General features: G+C 38.5%; 2 protein-coding genes across 3 annotated transcripts; both read right to left on the reverse strand.

Annotated features, from left to right (window-relative positions):
• Positions 1 to 120: 120 nt before the first annotated feature.
• On the reverse strand, positions 121 to 7,098 carry pks1 (polyketide synthase 1). Its single transcript, XM_079862857.1, has 6 exons — positions 7,038 to 7,098; positions 6,782 to 6,935; positions 6,530 to 6,690; positions 6,236 to 6,439; positions 5,972 to 6,153; positions 121 to 5,836 (listed from the first exon to the last, which is right to left on the reverse strand). The coding sequence occupies exons 1-6, from the start codon at positions 7,084 to 7,086 to the stop codon at positions 293 to 295; spliced, it is 6,294 nt and encodes a 2,097-aa protein (XP_079718983.1). The 5' UTR covers positions 7,087 to 7,098; the 3' UTR covers positions 121 to 292.
• A 615-nt stretch (positions 7,099 to 7,713) lies between these two features.
• yme1l1a (YME1-like 1a) lies at positions 7,714 to 18,036 on the reverse strand. Of its 2 annotated transcripts, none has more exons than XM_079862860.1 (18): positions 17,885 to 18,036; positions 17,017 to 17,148; positions 15,398 to 15,581; positions 14,612 to 14,713; positions 14,073 to 14,182; positions 13,836 to 13,983; positions 13,667 to 13,750; positions 13,279 to 13,452; positions 13,040 to 13,192; positions 11,423 to 11,555; positions 11,280 to 11,342; positions 11,041 to 11,153; positions 10,795 to 10,950; positions 10,538 to 10,689; positions 9,714 to 9,840; positions 9,559 to 9,632; positions 8,685 to 8,771; positions 7,714 to 8,605 (listed from the first exon to the last, which is right to left on the reverse strand). In XM_079862860.1, the coding sequence occupies exons 1-18, from the start codon at positions 17,915 to 17,917 to the stop codon at positions 8,462 to 8,464; spliced, it is 2,169 nt and encodes a 722-aa protein (XP_079718986.1). In that variant the 5' UTR covers positions 17,918 to 18,036; the 3' UTR covers positions 7,714 to 8,461. The 2 variants fall into 2 exon arrangements, with proteins under 2 accessions (XP_079718986.1, XP_079718985.1); XM_079862859.1 differs by having other exon boundaries at positions 13,643 to 13,750.
• Positions 18,037 to 18,397: the final 361 nt, after the last annotated feature.

Genomic DNA, 18,397 nt, shown 5'->3' on the forward strand with positions numbered 1-18,397 from the left:
TGAGCCTATTTCTGCACATAGCTTAATATGCATGCATAAAAACATCAGTGGATTTATGCATTTGGCAGTAAAATGACGAGGCATGCCTGACCTTTGATCTCTTTGAACAAAATTGATGTTTGAAATCAAGATTTTAATGTTTGACATCCAATATCTGTCACACATAACAATATTGTGGTTAAGATTGCAAAAATGAGGTTTAGATAAACAAAACATAAGCACAAAAAAATAAGCACATTTAATTTTTATGCAATTCAGTCTGATGGACAAAATACATAACTTTGCATTAACTTTACAGGTGCACAGAAATCTCACAATCCTCATCTGAACTCTGTTTTATCAATTCAGCCAATGAGGATAGTGTACTGCTTGGATCAAGCAAAGCAACAAGAGGAATATTCACACCTATCTCTTGAAACAAGCGATTTTGCAATGTCATGGCCAGCATTGAGTCAATTCCTAGTGCAGTGAGCGCAGTTTCATCACTAAGATCATCAGTATCAACACTGCATATTTCAGTCATAATCCCTTTAACACAGTCATCCACTGATGACTGAACATTTATCCTGGAGTGCTCATCAACTGTGGTGTTTTTCAGTTCTTCCTCCACTAAAGCAGACAGGCGAAACTTCAGAGACACATTCTGAGAAAGGACATGGTTCTTCAGGTTCCTGAAATTGAATTTGCAGACCACCTGCTGGGGATTGTTATTTAACAGACAGTGCTCTAGTGCTTCGTGGATCTCTGTCACATCCATGATCATCAGCCCTTTTGTTTCCAGGAACTTTTGAAAATTGTCTTTGTTCCTTAGCAGGCCCAGTTTAAGGGGTCCCCAATTGATTGACTGGCCTGCAAGTCCAATATTGTGTCGGTAGTGGCAAAACGTGTCCAGAAAAGAATTAGCTGCTGCGTAGTTTGCTTGTGCAGCATTTCCAATGAATGAGGAGATTGAGGAATAGCACACAAAGTAATCAAGAGTCTGGCTTTGCAGAGTGGCAAGGTGAAGATTAAGAGCACCACAGACTTTAGGTTGCAGGACTTTTTGAAAAAGAGATCTATCAAGGGTTTCCAGTAATCCATCATGTAGCACAGCAGCACTGTGAAACACCCCTCTGATTGGACATAAGAAAAAATGTTTTGCAATCACAGCAATGGCTTCCATCACCTCTTCTGACACAGAGACATCACACTGAAGAGTGAGGATTCTTACCCCGTATCTCTTCTGGAGACTGCTCATTTCCTCTTGTACCTTCTCAGATGGTGCACTCCTTGAGAGAGTGGCAATGCATCCCCCACCCCTGTGGGCAATAAACTTAACAGTTTCAAATCCCAAACCAGAGAGACCACCTGTAACTATGTACACACCTTTCTTTAAGAACAGCTGCTTTGTTCTTGGAAGCAAAGGGATGGCAGACATCTTGATCCTAGTGTCATCACTGGCCAGAGCTATCACATCCAGAGTGCTTGCACTGAAATAAGACCCAGACTGTTCAAACGACTGAGGAGGAATACCTTGAGGGGGAGCCATCTGAAAAGTACTGCTTTGTATTGATGGCCATGCTTTGTGTAAGTGCATTCCCTTTAGCCATTTCTGTAGAAGAACTCCTTGTGCCTTAAGACCTGATTTCTGGAAGATTTTGGACATCTCAAGTGTCTGGAAGCAAGTTCTCTCACTAACCCTCTGAATTCCATTTATTGTAGAGTAGCATGGCTCACGGATGCCACATACTGCAATGATGTGATTTGCATTGACAACTCTTACAATGTCTGTCAGAAGCAAGGAATCATATGGAGGAAGAATCACAAACAGAAGACACTGCTTTGTATTTTGGACTAATCCACTTACTTCAGTCTCTGTAAAAACTCTCCAGCCTGATTTACTTGCTATGAGTGTCAATAACTTGATCAGGGCTGAGTCACGATCAGTAGAGAAGATTCCCAAACTTTGCTGTTGTTTGGACTTGGGTAACACACTCTGCAAAATCTCCCAGATAAGGACAAAGTATGAAACACATGGTGCATCCTTTAGGAATGGAAGCCTTTTCATTTTGAAACACACATCTTCTGGGAGGATGACTTTGGAAGTTGCTTTTACAGGATAACAACAGACAACATGGTCTCCCACTTTAAGTTTGCTGACATCCTTTCCAACAGCTGTAATGATCCCACTGAAGTCAAGTGCCAGAAGACCGTGGTTCTGTGTTGTGTGCTTGTTCCAATACATTGTCTGACCAAAGTTTAAGTCTGAAGTACTAACTGGAAAATAATCGGAAGAGTGCACACATACCTTACTCAGCTGAACCTCAATGTTTTTACTCTCAATAGTGTGGACTGAACTCGCTGAAGGAAAAGCTGATAAGCTGGTCATCCTGTAGGGACTGGTTGTCTGCAAAGTGAAGTCCTGGGACTGTAGGGTTTTTGATTCAGTCTTTGCTTCCCTAATTGTGGTGACAGGAGTATGAGTTATTACAGCAGAGTAAACTTTCCCTTTGCTGATGAAGACTTCTGGACACTCTTGGGCTTTGTATGAGTTAATCACATGAGCCAGTGCTTCTATATCCTCTGTTGACACTGTGGAAAGGTCAATGAGCTGGAAAGAAGTGCCTGACAACTCTGCAGCACATGCCCTCGTCATGCCAGATAACACAAATCCAGAACTTATACTTTCAACTGTTCCTTCTGCTGACTTGTACGTAATGACACGGATGGAACAAACAGGACTGCAGCTTCTTAAAGACAAAACAACCTGACGGTAAAGTTCACAGCTGTCTACCAAGGACTCTAGAATGGCTTCAGATTTGAGGTGACTAATATTCTGAGCACCCCAGATAAACAGGATCTCATCCAGTTCCATGTCTGCAGCACTGCATGGAGACCTCAATAGTAATTCTTGGACCTGCAAGGCTGAGTTTTTTGTTAAATTGGGTGGAGGAACAAATACAGATTTTGGGTGCAAATATGGCTCCAAACCTTTAGCGATACCCAAGGTGTCCTCAAAGACCAAAGCCTTGATTCTATTGGGGAAACTGCTCTCAGCATGAATGTCAACCTTCTGGTTATAAAAGAAACATGATTCCCTAATCTGTGCTTGTCTTCCCAGAAAATTAATTCTGACATTTCTTAGCTCAATCAACACATGTCCATCTTTGTCAGTGAAACAACCACAAACCTCAAAGTAGTCTGGCATTTCTTTGGTCAGTCTCATATACATGAACATGTTTTCACAGGGAGGTGCAGATATAACCATACTACCAATTGCAGAGGGAAATCCAGGCCTGATGGTGCTAGAGACTACTGCTAAAACTGAGGACATTTGCAAGAAATAATCTAGGACCACTGGGTGCAAGCAATACTCATATAGATGATTGAGGACTCCCTCTGCAATCCTGACACTGGTCACTGCTTCCTTGAATTCTTGTCCGTAGTGAATGTCACCAAGTTGTTTGAAGTTGGGCCCGTACTCAAACCCTACATCATTAAGAGTGCTGTACACATCCTTTGCTTCAATGACTGATGGACATCTCTCCAAAACAGCACTGAGGTGAATGGTTTGCTGTTCTATCATAGCTGGTCCCCCTTCATGGCTAATGGTGCCTGATGCATGCACAGTACTAGAGGACTGAACCTGAAATGTGGTTGCGTCCTTTGATGTGTCAACTGTGATTTTCAGAGGAGGGCAGTTTTTAGTTAAAACAAACAAACTTTGAAAGTTGATTTTGAGCTGAAATGAATTAAGAGGCCTCTTTGGAATTGCAGTTTCCATTACAGATGCAAAAGCCAATTCAACATACAATGCCCCTGGGGCAATTGAGATGCCATTGTTCTTGTGTTCCCAAAGGTAGGAGGAAGTACCTGTTGACAGGTTGCACTTGATCACTTTGCCATCACGTTTACTTGGACTTATCAGTGGATGTGGACTGCGAGAAACTGTGTCATTTCCCCATCTTACGTCCTCAAAGTATACCTCATTTTTTTGACATTCAAATTGATACTTTGGGAAAGCAATAAGCTTTGTTTCAAACCCTTTGTAGAACTCGTCCCACTTCACATTGACCCCCAGCTCAAACAGTTTTGATACAGTGGTGAACATGGTCTCGTGGTCTTTATCTGGATGCACTGAAGTTAGCACTGTGGTGTCATTTCCCAGGATCTCCATGATGTTCCTCTGCAGAGCCCGTCTTGGACCAATTTCCACAAAGACTGTGTTCCTTGTGTGGTTGGAAACTAATTGAATTGCTTGTTCAAATGCAACAGGTTTTCGGATGTTTCTTGCCCAATATTCACCTGTTACAAAGTCCCCATGATTACACATTTCTCCTGTTACGGTAGAAAACAGTTCACACTCCATTTCATTTGGAGTTAAATGTCCAATGCTGTCTTTGATTTGGCCCAGTATAGGATCCATCATATGACTATGGTAGGCAGCAGGAACATCTAAGACATGAAGGAACAGGTTCTTGCTCCTAAAAGACTGAAGCTTTTGGTGCACATTATCAATAGCTTCTTTATCACCTGACAGCACACATGACATAGGACTGTTCACAGCAGCTACACAGATCTTTCCTGTGTATGCAGGGAGGATTTCCAGGATATTTGGGACAGCAATGTTACCAATGACCAGCATCCTCCCACCCATCACTTTGGTCTGTAGATCGCTGCGATGGTAGACAACCTTTACTGCATCCTCAAGAGACAGCAGACCAGAGCAATGAGCTGCAGCAACCTCTCCCACAGAGTGTCCAAGAACAATATCTGGTCTGATGCCCCAGTGCTTCAAAAGGTGAACAATTGCAACCTGGATTGCAAAAAGAAGTGGCTGGACAACATTTGGTTTAGAGAAATCTTCATTGTCATAGCTGCTTGCGATCTTTTGCAAAATACTGGTGCATCTGAACTTCTGGAAATAGTTTTCCACCTCTTTGACCTTTTCCCTAAAAACTGGTTCTTCTTTCAGTAGCTGCTTGCACATTCCCCTGTAAGTAACGCCATTTCCACAAAATACAAAAACCAACTTTAGGTCCTGCTTTATTGGGGCTAATTTCTTGTTCATACTAGCTTCAAGTAGTGATTTTAACTCTGATATAGATGATGCAGTGAAGACTTTCCTAAATTTGTGTTTCATGTGGCTTCTTCTGCAGGCAGCTGTATAAGCAAGAGCTTGTAGATCAACTGTTTCATCTACTAAAATCCTCTGATACGTGTCAGCTATGCACAACTGAAGAGACTGATCCGTGGCTGCAGACAGTGGAAGCAGTTTTAGAGGTTCAAGATTGTGGCTGCCGGGGGCTGTAGCATAAACATACTCGCTGATTAAGGCATGGGCATTGGTGCCACCAAACCCAAAGCTGTTTAATCCAGCCATCCTTTTCCTGGATCCAGAGTACAGCCATTTCTCACTTCTAGTGGGGATTTTAAGATTGAGAGCTTTAGCATCTATGCTGGAATTTTGTGCTGAGTAGAACACAGAGGGGACAATGATTTCGTGCTTCATCATTAAGAGAATCTTTATGAGTCCTGCCACACCTGCTGCAGATTCTGTATGTCCAATGTTACTCTTAACAGAGCCAATAAACAGAGGACCTGAGCTTGAAGGTCTTTCTTTGGCGATGATTTTTGAGATACTTCCTGCCTCAACTGGATCTCCTACTGGTGTTCCAGTCCCATGAGCTTCTACATACTGGACATTTACTGAATAATTCTCAGAGGAGTAGATCATGTGAAGAAGAGCCTCCTGTTGGGACATGGAAGGTTTGGTGATTGGTGTGACGGTGTGGCCATCTTGGTTTACTGCAGTCTTGTTCACAATGCCCCAAATATGATCAAAGTCCTCAAGAGCCTAAAAAGAGAATCACCAGCTTACTTCCACAAATAATTAACTGTATTTATTACATTTACATTTTTTATAAACCATAACTGAATGTTATATCAATATTTTAAAACAGATTTCTTTTTAACAATGTAAAATATCTACCTTTTTCAAAGGCTTCAGTAAGACTATACCACATCCCTCCCCTCTGCCATAGCCATCTGCAGTACGGCAGAATGGTTTGCTTGTGCCCTCAGGTGAGATCATCTTTGCCTTGCTGAGGGCCACAAAGACTCGAGGCTCAAGTATGCAGCTGACCCCTCCACACAGAGCCATTTCACAGTCCCCTAGAGATAAAGTAAACAAGGATGATTAACCATGTAAATGTCAAGCAATGAACAGACTTTAACATTGAAATAGTATCATTACCTTGCCTGATGGCCTGACACGCAGAGTGAAGGGCGACTAGGGATGAAGAACATGCACTGTCAATGGCAAAAGATGGTCCAGTCAGGTTGAAGATATAGGAAATTCTGTTGGCAGCTATACTCATAGCTGTTCCGGTGCCATTATAGTGAGTTATTGTGCTTGGACTGTTGTTCAAAAGTGTTTCATAGTCCCTGTTCATAAGACCTGAAATCAAACACAATATATGGTTTCACTATCCTAAAAACACCCAAAAGTTAAAAATGTGAACTACTTTTATTAGATGTATTGTATTACCTATGTAAACTCCTGTTTGGGTTCCGCTCACTTTTTCCAAGGGTATCCCAGCATCCTCTAGAGCTCGATATGCACACTGCAGCAACAGTTTCTGCTGAGGGTCCATGAAATCAGCTTCAGCATCACTGATGCCAAAGAACTTGTGATCAAACTCATTGAATCTGAAATAAGACATATATTTTATTACTTTATCATTTCACTTTTTAGTAACTATAAACCTCAAATGTATCATCATGAACTGATTATTCCTACCCTTCAATGAGAGCCGCTTTTGTCGTCTGTGTTTTTCCTGGTTTACTCTCATCAGGATGAAACCACTCTGATGTATCAAATCTTTCATCTTGAATCTGTACCACACAGTTCCTGCCCTCCACAAGAACTTTCCAGAAATTATCAACACCCTCACCTGTGAAGGTAGTAGAGAACTCATTCAAATGCACACAGCATTGTCACAAACTGTATAAGAGTTCATAAAAAAAAAAAAAAGAGTTCATAAAAATATATTTACCTCCTGGGAAGTTGCATCCAATTCCAATGATCGCGATATCCTCGTCCATTTAGCCGGTTTTCTTTCTTTTTTTCAAATGATCATTTTATTTTATTTTGCACTCTCTACAGAAAAAAAACAAACCTTAAGAATCTCTGAGCTCAGCTCAGTTGGTCTCATCATCTTTTTGACCAGAATTCATCAGTCTCCTACAACGTCTAGGCATTTTTATAAAGCCTTCCACAGCTGAAAACCAATGGGAAAACAAATTTCTTTCAACAAAGGGTCTTTAAATGTGCAATCCTTCCTCTTGTAACAAAACTCTGTAATTACAGACTTGGGTAGAGATGTAAAACACTGATTGCAGTTTCCTCTCACTGGAAACAATAAAGCTATTGTCTCAAAGCTATTGAGGTGAAACTCTAATTCATGATTGACTTTAATTGGCTTCCATAAAGAAACATATAGCGAATGATGAGAAGGCAGGACCTAAATGTGTGTAGACCACAATTTGAAATAAGATAACCAATGACTATCTCAGCACACCTAACCTGATACCTGCGATTATCAGACTGAATGGTTTACTGCCTGTCTTTTATTTTGAACCTTTGAAAAGGATCCAAGACCTTATTCATTTTTAGCCTTCATTTCAAACTCATTCAAAATCCCATCTTTATATTCTCACTCTCAGAAAATGGCAAGGTAATAGCCTTTATTTATGTATATAATTTATAGTCATATCCATGTTCATTTCTGATTCAGAAAAATGGAAATAAACATGGTATTCATTTCAAAAGCAAGCACACTAATAATTTTTCAAACACAAATATGTATACAGTGCATTCACCTGAGCTGTTTAAACACACACATGCAGGCAACCCAAATGTGACAGAGGAAAGCATACTGACATTCCGAAGTCACATTCATAACTGAACAATCTGTACTACTGTGATTACTGAAAATGAGACATCATGAGCAGCAGCCCACTGGCATTTGATTTCAAGCAAAATAATGCACCATTTATAAGTTAAAAGTTTCTGTGCTTTCTGTTTTTCTCTAATACTTAAAATAACAAGGGCTTAAATTTGATGACTGGGCAACAAAGAATTGGATGAATAAAGCAAGTTATGAACATCATCCTTTACCCTGCTATAGACTTAGCTTCTAAAAACAAAGCAAAACATTTACAGTTTAATTGATTAGTAACCATGTTCAGTGGTTCGCTGCTTAGGCATATGTACTTTAGGCATCAATATACCGTCTCAACTTAATAGAATGTCTGGATTTCTATTTGCATAGTGTCTGTTTGAAAGCCAACGTGTTGCCTGAAAAATGAAAAATATTAAGAGAGAAGGCTAGAAAGTCTCGCTTGTTATCGATGTTTATATTTACAGGTAAGGTTGTAAGATTGTAGCTTGAAATGTCTCTGTTAATCCAATAATTAATCATCTGGGTTCCAGTGACTTTCCCTCCAGGATCATCTGAATTTCCTTTGCATCCAGAGTCTCATAAGTCAGCAGGGCATCGGCCAGCAGCTTGTGTTCTTTGCTGTAGGTCTTAAGTAGCTTCTTTGTCCTTTCATATGAGCTCTGAAAGAGAAAATTAGGAAGCTGAATTTCCACAATCATCAGATCAAATATCAAAGACAAACAAAAACTAAAGACCTACCTGCAACAGCACCCTGATTTCCTGTTCTACAGCAGCCCGTGTCTCTGGGCTATGGTTTGTCAGATCATTGTAGGTCATGACCCCCAGCTGGTCAAAGCAAAGAGAGGTGAGTGAACAGCAGTTACAGGCACAACAGTAATTCAACAAAGGCTTCACACAAGTTTCTGATTACAACAGGATCCTGACGTTAGAGATGGGGTGAATGTGTGTGAAGTTTAGACCCTGCATGTGCTGGAAAAGTGCTGGAGAAGGGATTAGTGCGAAACACAGATTTAAGTCTGGAATGTGAGCGCTCACACAACGCTAATGGCTTTTGAACACGTGGAAGGACTCAAATGGCTTCTCCAAATAGCTATTTGCTTCCTTTCTTTTTGAATATTATAATTATTTTCACTTGAAATGTGATCTGATGTAGATGGGGAGTTTTATTTTTCTTAAATTTTTTTGTTTCCTGGAATCATCAGTTGAAATCATTTTGGAAAATTCTGATATTAGAATAGAAATACATGTTGTTTAGGTTGCAAGTTGCAAGTAACACCCTAAACTGTAAAATGACCATAAAAACTACGCAGCTTTGACCAAATTTAAAAGTTTTATAAAATGATAAGCTCACTCTGCAGCCTAATAAATGATAATGAATTGAATTTTATATATATATATTATTAATCTTTTAGTGAGTGTTTAATTTTGATTGTTATTTTGGTTTTGATTTTAGAATTAATACATTTCATTTTTATTAAAACAATTTTTTTTTTTACATTTATTCGTTTTTCATCAACTCACGAACCCAGGTTTGGGAAATTCGGGCCTAAATTATGAAATCATTACTAAGTACATACTGTAAGCATTTTTAAGTCACATAATGAGTTTTCACCTTGTCACTCATTCCAAACCGTGTCACCATCATCTGTGCTATTTTAGTGGCTCCATCAAAATCACTGGATGCTCCTGCAAAAGAAACAAATAAACCGTGATGTTGATATTTCCAAGAATTCAGAGTAGCAAGGATCAGTTAGGAACACTTCTCACCAGTGGTGATGTAATCATTTCCAAACACCAGTTCCTCAGCAACCCTGCCGCCCATGCTGATGTCCATCTGAGCCAGCAGCTGTGCCCGTGTCTCACTCCAGCGATCGTTCTCTGGCAGCAAGGAGACCTGAGAGAGACCAGAGAAACAGAAGAAACAGCACAATGAGTTTTTAACGTATAACCCTGTCATTCAAAATCTAGCAAAACACAAAACTGTTTAACAATGATATTGGTTTCTTTAGAAGCCATAAATCAGATTTCAGCTTAATTTAAATACATTAACATTAACTCTTTCACTGCCATTGTTGGAATTGTCCATAGTTTATCCAGCTTTCCATGTTTTCACTGATATATGGTAGGTGGCACTATTATGCATCTTCTGAAAGTGTACAGAATCTCCGGATCAAAACACAGGCAAAAAAAGGAGCACAAACAAGCGATAAAAGCATTGCTTATGCAACATTATTAATGTACAGTAATGGAATACTATAATGTACAGTACACATGGATATTCATTTAGAGATCTGATAAAGATTACATTTAACAGTACTTCTCAATTATTATTTAGTGAAAGTTAGATGATGGCAACCATAAAGTCAATGGAAAAATATTTGAAATGAGCCTGCACTATTAAATATTCAATATTGACTGATACAGATAAATGAAAAACTTTTATACTATCGGCTAATAAACTATATGGTGACAATATTTCATGCATCCAGATTTAGAAATCTTTATTAGTTAATCTGAAAAATGTTGGGGGGTATTTAGAAAATGAAAAATAACATGAACGTTATAATGGAACAGTGAGACCAATTACTCACATGTCCCAGCGAAGGGCCACGTGGCATGATGGTAGCTTTGTTGATGGGCATGGCGTCTTTGGTGTAATAAGCAACTATAGCGTGTCCTGACTCATGATAGGCCGTGATCATCTTATTTCTATTGTCTATCTCCACACTCCTGCGCTCTGGACCTGGATAGACAGAGAAGAGGATGTCAGAAAAGAATCTCTTTGTTCAAAGCATTAATCTCCATCACATGCTGCAGGGACTAAGCTGTACGGCCCTACTGTCCTCACCCATCAGGATCTTATCCTTCGCAAACTCAAGCTCCTTCATGGTCACCAGGTTTTTCCCATCGGCTGCCGCTTTCAGCGCCGCCTGGTTCACCAGGTTCTCCAGTTCGGCTCCAGAGAAACCTACTGTTCCCCTGGCAATGATCTCTGCATCAACGTCTACAAAACACACAAAAACAGATTATTTTATTCAGATTGTCCTATTGAGAATCTTTGGAAACATATTTGCTTTCTCTTAATAATTCTTACCAGAATCCACTTTAATTTTTTTCAAATACCACTGCAGGATTTCAGTGCGTCCCTTCACATCCGGTATTGGGACAGTGACCTGCATGTCAAACCTGCCTGGTCTCACCAGAGCACTGAAACACACATTAACAAGATGATGTCTATTTAGGCTAATCACAATGATTGCAGTTTTACTGAAATCATAATAGTGTCCTATTAGAGTAATATATATCAAGTGATTTTTGTCAAGTGAAACCTACTTGTCCAAAGCTTCAGCAAAGTTTGTAGCTCCAATCACAATGACCCCTTCATTGGATTTAAACCTGAAATCATCAAAAAACTCAAATAAGACCTATGTAACGTCTTTCAAAAAGAGGAACTAAATAAAAAGCCATGGACTCACCCGTCCATCTCAGCGAGCAGTTGGTTGATGGTCTGTCGCGAGTACGGGTGCATGGGAGACTCGATTCTCTTGCCTCCTACACTGTCCAGCTCATCAATAAATATTACACACGGTGCACTAGCTTTAGCCTCCTCTGTGAGGAAAAAACAGCAAAAACATTTGTTAAAGGGTCATGAATTGAGAAATCAAATTTTCCTTGATCGTTTGACATATAAGATGTCATTGTACTATAAAAAAAAAATCCTGTAAGTTTCAAAACTTCCTTGTTAGTCCAAAAACAGCTTTTTTTTTAAACCAAGCTCAGAAAACGTCTCATTTCGGATCTTGTCACATTATTACGCCATATTGCGATGAAAGACCTGCTCGGCAGATTGACGTCTACTTCAACATCATTGCCTCTTAAGCCCCGCCCACCGATTCGCACATGTCAGTAGTAGTAAATACGAGACTGATGCAAACACAGGATTACTCCAGCAACAAAACAACAGAGATGCCTCTAAGGACTAAGACATTTTGAAGTGCAAAGTTGTGGAAAAACAGTCTTTGCATTGCCATCCTTGTGATCCTAACATTAAGAAAGCGTGGATGAACTTTATTTTTAATGAAATTCCAGTCAGATGGCGTCAGTAAGACACGGTTTGTTTGTTCGCTTCATTTTCCTGCAGATTCGTTTTTTAACCAAGACAATGCAGTTGCCAACTTTGGATCCAACAGAAATGTCGCAACACACAAGTGTGAGTACCAGTGTTTTTACCATGTCTCACTATTGCTTTATCTGTTACAGATCGTTTGATATGTACTGAGTATTTATACTGTAGCGCCGCAGTCAAACTGAATAGTGAATGTTGTGATTTGCTGTTCTTTCCCTTTCTTCAGCATTTATGGGGTTAATCCGTTGGATTATCGGATACGGAAGAAAGCACGTAGAAAACATTTTAAACATTTAAAACCCGACACTGCTAATGACAATGTATACGGTTTTCACTTTATCGAATAGGATGAACTATGAATAGCCTATAAGAACGACAGTGTGACAAAAAACGGTACACTCATTTATAATTCAGTTTACACAAAACACCGTAAGACATCCTTTGTCAATTATAACAGTTGTAACTCCAGGAGCTTAAACTTTACCAAGACTCATAAAGCATATGTAATACGCAAAAAATGTTTCACATTGTTGGCAAATGTTTTAACTATGTAACGAGATATTTTTCAACATCGGAAGTTTTCAAAACAATTTCACACGTGTAATAACGGGGACTTATTTTAATATACAAAACTGTTACCCAATCATAGCAGTGGGCGTTTACTTCCAAGTCTTGAATGCGGCACGCCCATCAAAACGAGTGATCGAAAGAGAGGGTCAAAAACATGATAGAAAATAGCTGATTACTTCTAAATTAGGATGTATTTTTATGTAAAATTCTTGATAACATTATAAGTGGACCTCAGAGAACATTATAATTTACTTTAAAGGGATCATGAACTGCATTTTTTTTAGTTAAGTAAGTAGTTAAAGTAGTGATTTTATTCACATCATAAGCATTATGAACATTCTAAGAGCATTTTTATTTATAATTTTTATTATGAGCATTTATTCCTCAAAAAACTCACTGAAAAGGTTTCTGATGCGACTCGCTCCGACTCCCACAAACATTTCGTCAAACTCTGACCCGGAGGCGTAGTAAAAGGGCACGTCTGCTTCACCTGCTACAGCTCTGGCCAACAGGGTTTTTCCTGTTCCTGGAGGCCCCACAAGCAGGATACCTGAAATACACATCCAAATTAGACATTTCTACAAAATTAAAAACAAAACACCTACGACCATAAGTAAAAGAAGTGTTCAATTTCACCTTTGGGAAGTTTACCACCAAGCACAGTGAATTTCTGGGGGTTTCGCAAAAATTCGACAACATCCTGAAGTTCGTTCTTAGCCTCCTCTACACCTTTCACATGTTCAAAGGTGACATTTTTCATTTGAACAGGGTCCACGGCTGAATCCAGACCAGAGGTGGTGCGAAAACGAACTACAAGTAAACAGATCAAATAAAACATCAAGAAACGGACAATGATTTTACAGCACAGCAACAATGCCTTGCAGGCACTACATTGATACTTTATAATAAAAGCTGCAGAAGAAATTCAGCTACAGTCAACTATCAGTTCAATATATGTTAGGCAAGCAAATATAAGGAATGAATAAAATGGGAAACAAACCAGTGTCGGAAAATGACCCTTTACCCGAGAAGAGAGGGCTTTTGGACACACCATACAGGCCCACCAGCAGGAGGGCAAAAATAATCAGACGTGTCCTCTTTACAGAGTCTGTTAGAAACAGAAGAAGTAAGAACAAACTCCTTCATAAGAACACATTTTTTACTATTAAGCAGATGTACGTTTAAGATATGACCTTGATTTCTCCTTGTCAATGCCTGAGCCTTCATGAAGCCCTCTGTGAAGCCAGTCTTAAAAGCATCCTGGTGAGATTCTGACAAGTTATTCTGTTTCAATAACTGTTCAAAACTCCCTGTGTCTTGTTTTTCCTTCATGAGGAGGCCCTGAGGACAGAGAATAAGGAAAAATTAATCACACAGATAAAACCTGTTGTTTTTCTAAAGAGCAGACCAGTGTCATGCAGCTCACTAACCTTCATAAAGACAGGCGTATAATTCTCTGCTTCTACTGGAGCTTCAGGACCAGACTGCAGATGTCTGGTCTTGGACCTCATTGTCTTGAAACCTCTGTTTTGGATCCATACTATGCATGAAAACAAACAAGACATACACACATTAAAATAAACCCAGAACTCAATCCATACAATAGCTATAATGTAACAGCATGTAACTGAGTAAAGAACCTATTCACACCAAGAACAATACATATAACTATATTAGCATCCACACCAACAGATGATCATGTTTATTATAAGCACAGACTGCAGTTGTTTCATTAGCCACTTTAAATGCTCAGGCTCTATAAGCTCGGGTGGATTCTTATTGGTTGTTAATGTTTTTATCGTTTATCAGCTGTAAAATATAGCTTTGAAAGTGATTCCAATGATATTGTTCCAGCTGTGGTGTGGACTTCCCTATTCTCAAAGTATTAGATCAATTCATAGAACATTATAGTTATTGTTCTTAGTGTGAACGGGCTTTAATCCTTTATATTTTGGTCATTAAAGATTACATTGCAGATGGTGCAGATCTACGCAGGCTGTCTGGAGGGGGCTGGAGGTTTGCCTGCGAAACACCGGAGAGCCAAAGAGTCCCGTGTGTTTGTGAGAGAACCCTGTGGTAAGATATACAATTTACATTACACAACAAAGTCAAGAATAAATCACTTTGCTGACAACAAAATGGGGTCTTTAGTATGCAAATGACAAGACTTTTCTCACAGTGTCTGAAACAGTTCAATAAAGGATTCGGTCTTTCTAAACCCCTTCTTTCTGAGAGTCTACTCTGCTCTGATTGGTCAGATGGCCCAGACTGTTGTGATTGGTCTACAGTGTCAGAAACCAAACGACTATTAGCATATCTGAATTTCAGCTCCGGATCTTCCTTAGTACTTGATACACAGTGAGACGAACACAAAATATAACACACTACATGAAAGGTACTATCCGGAAGAGCATAATGGGGCAATTTAAGACTGGAAAGTTTTTGGAAATCAAAAAACTTGCTGGTGCACAAAATTTCAACATCCTAATAAATAAGTTATTTAGTTATCTACTTGTGACCTAGCTTGCACAAAGTATTCAAGTACAGTAGATTGAAAATGACCCAAAAATTGCAGTGTCATTTCCTGTGAAGCTGGAACAACTTATTTTTTAACAGATGTGGTCTACTGAAAAGAAGTGGCCGCATTCAAATTTTCTGGATGAGAATAAACCTAATTATTGAGCTAACAAAAATTCAGAGAGACAAATATACTTCAAAACATGATATTATCACTTTATGTTATGGTTAACCTTACCATTTTTGTTTTGGAAGAAGGAGGGGGCAGAAATGTGAGATGTTCTCCATGCTGTTGAGTTTTGAGCAGCGCTGGAGATGGATCTCTCCTCTGGATCTACAGAAGGCAGCAGGCGTTCCAGAACATCGCGTACATGACTGAACCTCAGCTCGGACAGACCCAGGTCCCTCAAGTTTACTTTCGGCTGTGAAAACAAGACGGTTAGAACCATGAAGCGCAGTGGAAACCAGTGTTATTTTAGTATCACTGAGATCATTTTCAATGTTGTTTTTATTTTTTATATTTTTCATTTTAATGATAGTTTTAGTAATTAGGTGGGTTTTTATTTTAATTTTATTTTTTAGCTTTTTTTTGTCAATATCGTTTTTTTAAAGGGGTGGTTGATTATGATTTCACTTTTCTAACTTTAGTTAGTGTGTAATGTTGCTGTTTGATCATAAACAGCATCTGCAAAGTTACGATGCTCAAAGTTCAAAGCAAAGGGAGATATTTGCTTTTAAAGAAATTGCTTTTTAAGGACTACAACAAACGGCTGGTAGAGACTACACCACATTCCCCCGGGTTAGTGACATCACTAACCCTAAAATTTATATAAACCCCGCCCCCCGGGAATGTGATTTATAGATTATCATGACAGAATTTGCTAATCAATGACTAGAAGATAGTTAACTCTACATCAGCTACATAAATTTAAACATAAACAAAAAAAGTTTTTGAAACTTTCAGGACACAAGCTGTTGTAGCTCCGCCCCCTGTGCTGGGAGCAGCAGCTCATTTGCATTTAAAGGGACAGACACAAAAATGGAGCATTTTTGCTCACTTTTAAAAAGTGACAATTTTAACATGCTATATAAAAATATCTGTGGGGTATTTTGAGCTAAAATTTCACATACACACTCTGGGGACATCAGAGACTTATTTTACATCTTGTGAAAAGTGCATTATACCACCCCTTTAATCATTTTTATTCAGTTTTAGTTATTCTACTACAAGTTAAACCAAACGAAAATGACAACTTGGGTCTTGGTTGGCAACTAGCTGAAATAAAATAAGTTTAAAGGGATAGTTCACCCAAAAATTAAAATTCAGTCATCATTTAGGCCTACTTAGCCTCAAGTTGTTCCTAACATGAGTGAATTTCTTTCTTCTGCTGAAGGCAAGGCAAGGCAAGTTTATTTATATAGCACATTTCATACACAATGGCAATTCAAAGTGCTTTACACAGAAGAAATTAAAATAATAAAAATAAATAAGAATAATTAAAACAGTTTTGAAAGTCAAAAGAAGATATTTTGAAGAATGTCGGTAACCAAAGAGTTTCTGTTCCCCATTGACTCTTTTTTTTTATTTTTATTTTCATACTATGGAAAGTATTATCTTCTTTTGTGTTCAGCAGAAGAAAGAAATTTATACAGGTTTGGAACAACTTGAGGGTGAGTAAATGATGACTGAATTTACATTTTTGGGTGAACTATCCTTTTAATTATATCGTATTTCAGTTAACATAAATTTTATTTAAAATTTCAAAATTAGTTTGAGTGAACTATAATAACCTTGGTGTAAACATGAACATGCACTGCTTTAAAACATTGTGAGTGCGGTATCCGTGACTGTCATACCTCATTGAGGAGTGGGTCATGTTCAGGTTTAAGGTCTCTCTGTAGACTCTGCACCGATGTGGTTACGGCTGAGTTGGCTGAACTCTTCAGGTACTGGACCACATTGATTAGATGGGTCAAAGGCACTGTTCCCTAAAAAAAAAAGTACCAAAAAAGTACATTTAGGTCACATTGCATAACTTGGTTTGGAGAATATTGGTTAGCAAATAAATAATAAAACTGTATTAAGTTGCCAGTCCTTAAGTTAACATAGTCACAGAGACAGATAAGCTCTCCATGTATGACTGATATACTATAGTGTGTAGATCTGTAGGTCAGTTATATCACTACTGACATACTATTGAAACACCCTTCAGACACCTTCACACTCAGTCTCACTATTAAACACACTTTCACAGCTGTTGTTGAACAACCAGAATGAATGTAATACATAACCATGTCATAAATAACACTATTATTGATTAAAATAATTAAATATATAGGCTAATACATGAATAGACCTACAGATAATCTGTATAATTGTGTTTTCAATCAACAGTGAAGAAAAACAAAAGAAATTCGCTACAGATGATTTTATTAAATAAATACAGTCAATCAGATGATGTAATCTGTTTGATGGTCCATCTAAATAGCGGCAGAATGTGCCAGAAATAGGCTGTCATTAACATAAACGTTCAATAGCAGACAATATTATTGTTTTAAATATCAATTTTCATCAGACTTAAATGAGCAAGACCAAAGTTTGTTATGAAAACCCCCATTCACACTGGTTTCTCGTTCACGTTCATTAATACTCTCGACAGTCACTCATTTATTTACAAAACGGGCTTTGACGACCTCTTTTTAAAACAATGAAATATCTTCATACCTGCGACTGAAAGGTTGTGGGCAGAGAAAACATATTTTGCTTAGATATTCGCTGAGGTATTCGTGTGCTCCTGTCAGATCCGCTTCTGTTATGTTCTTAGGTTGTGACAACAGGCGTTGTTAATCTCACCGATGACTTCACCATAATCTTTACTATACGAAAAGATAGCGTTGTTAAATTCAGCGAATTAATCGGCGTTACGTGAGCTTCATTTCTTCGGTGGTAGTCTAAACGAGCTATCGTTCTCTTTAGTGTCGCCTGCTTGACAATAACGGTAAGGCGCAAAATATGTTTTTACAAAAGGGTTTAGTCCATTACCTTAACAATTTTTAAATTAACAATTGCACACACATAATCACATAACAAGAAAATGGAATTACATAACGATAAAGAAAACATTAATTAAAAAAACTGGCCACTTCGCTTTGTTCCATTTCCTGTTCAGATCAAAATAAACATTTAAAATAAATCGAACACAAACCCAAGCAAGGATACTATTTTGGGAAATGATTT

The sequence above is a fragment of the Squalius cephalus genome (assembly GCF_949319135.1).
Source record: "Squalius cephalus genome assembly, chromosome: 25".
Lineage (NCBI taxonomy): Eukaryota > Metazoa > Chordata > Actinopteri > Cypriniformes > Leuciscidae > Squalius > Squalius cephalus.

Coding starts and splice junctions, on each gene's coding strand:
- pks1 (XM_079862857.1), bottom strand. CDS start 7,086: ATGGACGAGGATATCGCGATCATTGGAATTGGATGCAACTTCCCAGGA. Junction 6,936..7,037: donor TGGATGCAACTTCCCAGGAG/GTAAATATATTT, acceptor CTACCTTCACAG/GTGAGGGTGTTGATAATTTC. Junction 6,691..6,781: donor AAAGCGGCTCTCATTGAAGG/GTAGGAATAATC, acceptor GTCTTATTTCAG/ATTCAATGAGTTTGATCACA.
- yme1l1a (XM_079862859.1), bottom strand. CDS start 17,917: ATGTTTTCTCTGCCCACAACCTTTCAGTCGCAG. Junction 14,714..15,397: donor CTTCTTCCAAAACAAAAATG/GTAAGGTTAACC, acceptor ATCTTACCACAG/GGTTCTCTCACAAACACACG. Junction 13,193..13,278: donor TGGTGGTAAACTTCCCAAAG/GTGAAATTGAAC, acceptor TGTGTATTTCAG/GTATCCTGCTTGTGGGGCCT.